General features: G+C 41.1%; 1 protein-coding gene across 4 annotated transcripts in view; it reads right to left on the bottom strand.

The window, feature by feature from the left end:
- Nucleotides 1–8,738, bottom strand: part of FBN2 (fibrillin 2) — a 262,374-nt gene that overhangs the window by 138,316 nt on the left and 115,320 nt on the right. For all 4 annotated transcript variants that reach the window (XM_019516863.1, XM_019516864.1, XM_019516865.1 and 1 more), the window contains 3 exons: nt 7,259–7,396; nt 5,785–5,835; nt 5,113–5,238 (listed from right to left, as the gene is read on the bottom strand). In XM_019516863.1, coding sequence (XP_019372408.1) covers nt 5,113–5,238; nt 5,785–5,835; nt 7,259–7,396 — 315 coding nt within the window. The remainder of the gene's footprint in view (nt 1–5,112; nt 5,239–5,784; nt 5,836–7,258; nt 7,397–8,738) is intronic.

Raw genomic sequence — 8,738 nt, forward strand, 5'->3', positions numbered from 1 at the left:
TTCATGAATGGTTGGATCATCATGGCTCATAGTCATCAACGGCCTGATGTCCAACTAAAACGAGGTCCCAAATGGGATTTCCCAGGGGCCTGTCCTGGGCCTGGTATTGTTTAATATCTTTATTAATGATTTTGAGGATGGGATTAAGTGCTCACTTAGAAATTTTGCAGATGACACCGAGTTGTGTGGAGCTGCAAATAAACTGGAGAGTAGAGCCAGGATCGAAAATGATCTTGCTAAACTGAAGAAGTAGTCTCAAAGCAGTTTGAAATTAACAGGCTGAAATTCTACAAGGACAAAGACAATCCAATACTATACATAAAATGGAGATATTAAATGCACAAATACAAATCAGGGAATGAGTAGCTGGATTGCAATACTACACAACAGGACCAGAGGAGTATTGTAGAGTACAAACTGAATGCTAATCAACAGTATGCTGTTGTTGGGGTGGAAGGGAAGAGAGCTGTCTTTCCCTTATTTCACCCATCAGAAATTAACATATATATAAGAAAGATTAATGCCAAAACAGTACTGAAGTTCAGCAATGGAGTTCAGAATAAATTACTGCCAGCAAGCCAGGCAATATAAAAGCTCAAATTTTCTTCCAAAAATTATTCACCGTTACATCACCAACATTAGCATCACCTACTCCCCAGAAAGCAAATAGCAAATGATTTATATAGCATAACTAGAAATACAGCCAACATGGAATGAACAAATTGCCATCTTTCTTGCTTAGAAAAATGTATGAAGAATTAAACTGCTCTGAAAATAACGGAAATTACTAAGGCCTTGGTCCTGCTGATCTTTGTGTAATGTGGAACAAGGAATGGAAAGCCGCTGTCTGCAGAGTAAACATATGCTTAAGCACATCTGAAATTAGATGTCAGACATATGTTCTGCAGCCCAATTACTGTCAAACAGGCAAAGCAGAAATGAATGGGGTGTATAGTATGGGTATGTCAGAAAGTCTTAAGAATGATACTCATCAAATTAATAAAAATATTACTCCTTTCCTTGGCCTTGTATCTGCCTCTGTGACATGGCAGTCGAACACTGAAGACTGGTGCTCTTATTAATGCAAAATCAGCTAAGAATGCATTTCCTCAATGTCCTTGAGCATGTACAGATGTTCTATGTAAAAGCAAGTCCTAAGTGCCAGATTTTCAAAAGAGATCAGGTACTTAAATAAGTGGCTAGACCATGTGGAGTGCCATCACCATAAAAAAAAAAAGTAAAGGACAAAAGTAAGGATAACCATGAAATATACTCACTCTCAAGTTCAATCTGCAAAAGGAAATACAATATATGAAGAAAAAAGCTAGCTTGCTATGCCCTCCTCTACAGTTCACATCTTCTAAGGACCCTGCTGCAAAAAAACCTTTAAGGAACATTTCACTTGCCTGAACCCATCTGACCTTTTCTTTATTACTATTGTCTGGCCCAGCATAGGCTTACTTTGTTTTTTCTGGGATCTGAAGGGTGGGATTTTTTCCCTTAAGGATTCCCTGCCATCTATCTTTCCCCCCTTGCTTTCTGGAGGCTTTGTTTCTAATTCTTTATTTTTGGATATTACCTTTTTAAATGCATTCAATATGTTTTCAGCTACTATTATAATATTCTGGTTGTCATATTTCCAAGCTGAATGTGTGTTTCCTAGGAGAAATACAATGAAAGTATAACTGTGATGGTTACAGCAATTAAATAGTAAAAAACAGTAGGTCTCTCCAAAAGTTTTATAGGCTCACAAATTTGAAAGTGGGTGAGGAACTAGGAAGATTTAAAGCTACTGGAGTCAATCATATCACGTGGTTTCTCAGATAGAATGGTTCAGCTTGGATGACTGATGCTAAAACTGAAATCAAACAGACAATTTTATTCTACCTGGCACCTGCCTGAAACCTGATTTCCTGTTTAGCTCAATGCTCTTTTCACACTTAACCAAGAGTTTAGAAAGGTGTATTAGCCACTGTCTACAATATCCTCCATTTTAAAAAGTATTTTCTTGAAAGAAGACTGAACATATGTAGCTTTATAGGAAAATTTTATTTTTTTTAATATTTGTTTGTTTATTTAGGTTTTGCTCTTCTACAAACTCCACAACCAAAGGGAGCTCTGGGTGATGCATATTTAAAAACAAGTAAGTGAAAGCAACAGAACTTTTCCCTCCTACCCTTCTCATGTCAGCAGGTAACATCAGTCTTGGGATTTTTGCAGTCTACGGGTGCTTGTACACGCCATGAGGGTTTAATTTGGTTTAGTTCTCCATAAAATGAAATGCTGGGTTTTTAAAAACCCACTGTTTCAATTTAGAGATAATTAAACTGAACTGAACTGAACCCCTGTGGTGTGTACACAAAGGTGGGGGCCTGATCCTTAGAGCTTACCCGTCTCCCTGGTGGCAGGAGGGAGTGAGCTGCCAGTGGGCTGAGTGGTCCCTGAGCTGCACTGGGGCCCAGTGCTTCCCTCCGCGGTGGCAGCGCCCCCCAGGTGGCACCCACCCCTTGAAACCCAATCTGGGAGCATGACAGCTGTGGAGGGAAGCACTGGCCACCCCACAGCCACACAGAGAAGCACCAGGCCCCTGTGCAGCTCAGGCAGGCAGGCTCCAGGAGAGAAAGAAAAAAAAAAGAGATCAGGCTACTTGCCGCTTTTTTTTGTTTGTTTGTTTCATCAGTCAAGCCTGCCTGCATGGGCTGCCACTGGGTCGCATAGCTCCTGAGCTGTGTGGGGCCGGGTGTTTCCCTCTGTGGCTGCGGCACCCCGGGGCCAGGTGCAGCAGGTAGCACTTCATTAGGTAGCAAACTAAAACACCTCGGAGGTGTTTTATCTTGCTACATTACAAAGTCATTTAGAGTGGAATATACCACTGAGTATCCAAACATCAGTGCCATTAAAGAGGTGCTAAAAGGCATTTAAGCTGCTTTAAAGACCAATTTTGTGGCGAGTACAGAGGCTCTAACACACCCTCTAAACCAGCAATTCTCACCCAGAGTGCTGCAACAAAGTGGGGTGCATTGCGATCTTTTCAAGGGTTCTACAGTGTACCATGCAACGTTAGCACTATTAAGTGTGCAAATATGATTCACAAGATAAACCCAGAGATTTCAAATAAGAATCTATGCTGTTAAAATCATTCTAATCTGTCGAGATGTTCCTGATTTCTTTGCAGCAGACAAAAATAAAATGAAAACTTAAGAGCTAGCATTTTCTGAGGGGTGCCTTCAGTTTAATGAGGGGTGCCTGGAGTCTGACAAGTTTGAGAACCACTGAACTAATCAAGCCCCACTCTCAACTTCTGCTTCATAGCCCTTCTCCAACATCCATACAAAGATAGGGGCTTTGTAGTATGTCCAGGAGGTCAACAAATAGACTATTTCAGATCAGAGTGGGGAAAGAGCTGCAAAAGAAAGAACTGCATGGAGAATGCTTACTATGCTTACTTTGCTGCAGAGGGCCTAGATATCTGCAGTGAGTGTAAGCACAGGCAGCTAGAGATCTCGGGGTAGGCGGAAGGTGGATTTGTGGCCTGTGGCAGGAATCCAGCTTACAAGTTCTGGCCTAGGGCAGCAAAATGATGCCAAATCCTTTAGAGAAAATCTAAAACGGGCCAAAAACAACACAGGTCTGTGTGGAATAAATAGACTATGAGGCATGGAGAGACTGTGTCCACTGCTCTTCCACTGACACAGAAGTACTGGCCTTGATGCAAAAGCATCCCACGCTGTACTTCCAGGTTGGGAGCAAGAAAGACAATTCCCAACTCTTTGACAATTCTGAGGGACAGAGGACTTTGCCACAAGATTCGCCAGGATTTGGCAGAAAACTATAAAATGTAAAATTAACCCTAACTGAAGGATCAACCCCCCACCCCACACACAAACCTGTAATTGCTGCATTACATCCTAGCAGGAAGAATAATGTGCTCCTTTCTCTGAAAGTACTAAGAGTTACTATGCTTGAACGTGAAACCCTCAGCTTTTCCAAGCCACATATAAGCCATTTTTTCTTGTCTCTCAAAAACCAATTCAAGAGAGGTTAGTAGAAACATTAATAATGAAACCGGTCAGTGCAAATTAATGTTTTTTAGTCACAGAGGTTCAAGTATATTAAAGTTTTTCTTCTTTGCTCAGAACATTAGTTTCTCCTATTGACAAAAAACTGAAGTCCAAGTACCTGCTTTCACTGCAGTTTTAGCTCAAGTTATCTACACAAGAATTGTGCTAGCTTAGCTTGAGGGGGGAGCAGTCAAGCAGTGTGACAACCTTAACAGAATGATCAGACTAGAATCACAAAGTATTTAACTTCCCATTGAATTACTACTCTACACTCCCAATTTATCCGCAGTTTAAATCATTGGTTAATATAAGCTAGAGATTTTTGTAAATGAATAAGAGTAAGCTTAGGAGCTACACATACTTCAGCCAAAATGACAACAAAAAAAAGCCTTACAGTTGTCCATTTTTGAGGTAGGTGTTAACTCTTCCCTAAACCAGCACACAGTGTTTTGTACTAAACATCACACACTAAAAAATACCCTTTAAGACACAAAGCACTCAAGGGCTGCATCCAGGCAAGCATGGCTGTGTAGTATGTGGTGCCAGACGCATCTGCAGCACCGCATACCACACATTCAGCTATTCTCCATGCTACAAGGGAGCAGCACAGGAGGGAAAGGCGGGCGGGCTGACCACCGGCAGTGTGTGCCGCTCAAAACCGGAGCACGGCTGGTCGGAGCTGCACTGCAGCTTCCAGCCAGGCTCTAAGTGGCAGTATCACTGCTGCTGGAGCACTGGGAGGCCTCCAGGACCCCAGGTCAGGTTGCTGGGGCCAGCCCAGTGCTGCCCTAGCTTCCCTTACCCCACCTGGGGTAACTTGGCATGCACCAAAGCATGCATGGCACAGGCGTTCCCCGGGGACAACTAGCAGAGACACAAGGTGCGCCATCACTAGTTGTTCCCAGGGAACCAAATATCCACACTTCTCTGGATGCAGCCCAGAATTCACAGGTACAACACCCTTTCACACTCCTTCTGCCATTATTTTAAAGTATGCAAAAACATGAAAGCAGTTATATAGCTGAAGAGGAGGAGATGACTTTGCTTTTACCTAAACACACTCGACCTGTTCCATCCAGTGTCAGGCCTTCAGGACACTCGCAGTGAAATGACCCTCTGCTGTTAACACACCGTCCATTAGGACAGACCCCCGGGAAGACATCACATTCATTTACATCTGTTGTGAAATAAAATACAAAGAGACATTTAAGGGAGTATACTTGTTTTTCAAAATATCCATGTCTTTACTGGTTTTATAAGACCTTACTGAGATTTTAAAGTTATGTGAAGGCAATCAGAAGATTTTCATGTATACAGTATTGGGATCTGAAGACTCTTCTGGGTTACATTTGGCTGTTAATAGCCCGAATCCTTATTTTGTATAGCGATAGCCAAGCCATATTCCTATTTCCAGGGATGATCCACTGCACTAAGTAGGGGTGAGTAAAGGCATGAGTATTCTACTTATATATAGAAAGAATCTTGAAGGACATGGATAGATCAGATTTCTAAGTTGCTCTGTGTCTTTATTATAGAGATTTCCTTGATTTCCTCCAATGTCTTAGAGGAGGGTGGTGCTTTCTAAATGCCTTCACTGCCACTGTGATGGCAATCATGACATGTTAATGTGCTTAAAACCTCCAATAACAAAAAAGCAAGAAATTCCCTTTATCCCATTTTTAGCAAAAAAGTGCAGGTATTGAATAAGAAAAAATAACTTCACCTTCACAGGTAACACCCTTAACTCTGGCAAATCCTCTTGGGCAAGCAGTGTCTGGAAACAAAACCAATACATCATTGATTTGAAATGATAGAGCTGCACAATATTATAGAATCATAACAGTTAATAAGGGGGAAAGGTACTTTCTTTTTGTATCTTTCCTCCACTGGATCCCTAATAGCTTGTGAGGTGCTGAGTGCTCTGACTCTAATCCAGGAATACACTGAAGCACATGTGTAGCTATAAGCTAGTAAGTAGTCTCAGGAATTAAGTCATGCTCTCTCTCAAGAGCTTTGCTGTGTTGCAGGTAGAATGCTCAGTCCCTTACAAGATCAAACCCTACTAGAGATAAGAGGTAATCATAACTTCTTTATTTTATACACATATCACATACATATACAAGCTACTTATGTTTCCTCTCTTCATCCTAGCTTCCTGGGAAAATTTTTAGTATACCTTCCTGCAGAAATAACAATGCCATCTTAGTAAGCAGTGCAACTACTGGAGGCTTCTGCACTGTAAATCAATGCCCGGTGAACTCAGACAAGCAAGTACTTGACTTTTTAGGGTTCTCAAAACATCTGAATGGAGGAAGCAGTGGGGAGAGAAAAACAGGTTCCATGAAGATGTAGGGTTTAGATACTCTTAGTTAGAACCAGAAATGTTGCAACCTTTCTCCCCAATCCCATCCAACCTTATAGTAAAAACAGAAAGATGTTAAGTGGAATGTATTAAGGTCCTATTTAAAAAGCAAGAGCTGGAACTGCCTAACACGGACTTAGTGATAAGTAGCATTATTAACTTGTTAGAGGAATTCTTCCTACCCTACAGCTAATAACAGCTGCTACCCTACAGCTAATAACAGCATAAGCGCAGATGTTTTGTGTTTTAAAACACCTGGGAACAGAGGACACTTTTACATGTACTCCGGGAGTGAGGGTGGCAGAGGATGGGGAGTGGGCTATGCTTTAAGAGCCACTCCAAATAAAGTGCTGCAGCATCTCGTGTATCTGTCTCCCCACTTCAAAATGGTGGCAGGGGAGCTTGAACTAAAGCTTGTTTGACAATTAATCAAGTATGCTTTGACTCACAATTACAGCACATCAGAGCAGCCCCCATGCTTGTGTGCAGGCACCCTGAGTGTCAGCAGCCTTCAAGATACGGTCCCCTTATAGACTTTTCACCCTTATTTGCCTTCTTCACTACCATCTCTCTGCCTACACGTCTCTCTGCCTACATCTGCACCACAGATGACAAGAATCTACCCTTGTAGAAATCCATTAAAAATATAATCAATTGGTGGGCTTTGTGGGTTATCAAGGGATTCACACAGTGAAGCACAGAAGTCATTAAGTCCTCATGTTATCACCTTTTTACTGAAAATACTCTGTTAAGAAAGATGCTTTGTTTAAGGAAGAATTACTTTATCTAATGACATTTCTGCCCTTCCCCCCTAAAACAGAGCACAGAACCATACCTAATTCACATCGTTCACAAGGGCTACCCCATGCAGCTCCTAACGTTGCACAGCATTCAGATTTCAGCGTAGCACCATTGATGTTCACTTCACAACGACCATCTTGAATGTTCAGCCAGCATGTTCCCTTAAGACTATCTGCAGCGGATTAGAAAAAGAACAGGGAGCTCTCAGGTATTTATGTTTATTGTGCTATTTTTAGTTAGGATTGTAGGTTTATTATTATTAGCACAAATATAACTTAAATAATCCAAAGAATGTTCATAAAAATTGCTATGAGGCCAAACTGCAAATTCTGCTGTGCTCATGTAAACTCGGAGTAGCTCCAGCCAAAGCAGGAGTTCTAAGCTGACTAGGATCAAAATGTACAGTATCTGGCATTAAGTTTTGTGAATGGGTCCACATGTTCATATGTATTCTTTCTACACTACTTCACAAACACTGTAACATATACTAACTAATTATTTCAAACTGCACTGACAGTGCTACAAAAACATAGCACTACAAGGATATGCTCTAGTTATAAAGTCACTGCAAAGGCAGGTTCTCCAGCCATGGGGCAATAGGAGACTCCTTTTCTTCACCCCTCCCCACCTCCCCTAAGGCTGAGAGGGTATCTCCAGCTGATACCTCATGGGCATGCCAGTGAGACATGGGGATTCTGCATTAGATAACAGGTGTGGAGGTTGCGGAGGCCAGCAATCATGCTTCTCTTGTGTTCTGTGGACTGCTGAGAGACATTGCTTCTGCCTGAGACAAAACATTCCTTGGAATTTATACTTGGAATAAATAGGTCAAATTGTTCCCCAATGTAATCTCATTGCCTTAGAATTACATCAGGAATTCATCTGTTCCATTAATTTTAGTTGATCATATCTAGACACACACACGTATAAATTGCCATCCAGTTTTAACTCATTGCTAAAATGCTAACACAGAGAAAATGTATACTTTATACCAAGAGTGAATTTGCTTCCTGCTTTATTAGTAATTCTCTATGAATAAAGCTAGCTATTACTGTGGCTAATTTTAATTTTATGCAGCCAACATGTCAAAGTAATACACTGCAAAATGATTTCAAGTATACGATTATCAGGTGATTTTCTTCACATCAGCTGTATTTGAATCTTCCTGCCAAAGTCTGTTAGTCTTATCTTATTTCAGACTATGAGTTAATTTCCTATATTTTCTATAGTCTTTCTTGTCCAGACAAAATTCGCAAAAGGGCAGCCACTGTGACTGGTGAGAAAGTTATTTATTACTGAGCATCAAAGCATTCTTCTGCCACTTGCATTTCTTTGATTCTGACCTGAATAAGAATATGTACATGCTACAGGCAGATGGCAACCTCCTGTTTTGTGTACTCTATGAGAATTTTACAAACTGTAACTCAGAATGGTATAACTGGTATTTCACAGAAAAAAGGAAAGTTTTTCTACTGCAGGTATAATTCCCCAAAAGAATATATCTTATCAGACAA

The sequence above is a fragment of the Gavialis gangeticus genome, unplaced genomic scaffold (genome assembly GCF_001723915.1).
Source record: "Gavialis gangeticus isolate Ggan-Ray unplaced genomic scaffold, GavGan_comp1, whole genome shotgun sequence".
Lineage (NCBI taxonomy): Eukaryota > Metazoa > Chordata > Crocodylia > Gavialidae > Gavialis > Gavialis gangeticus.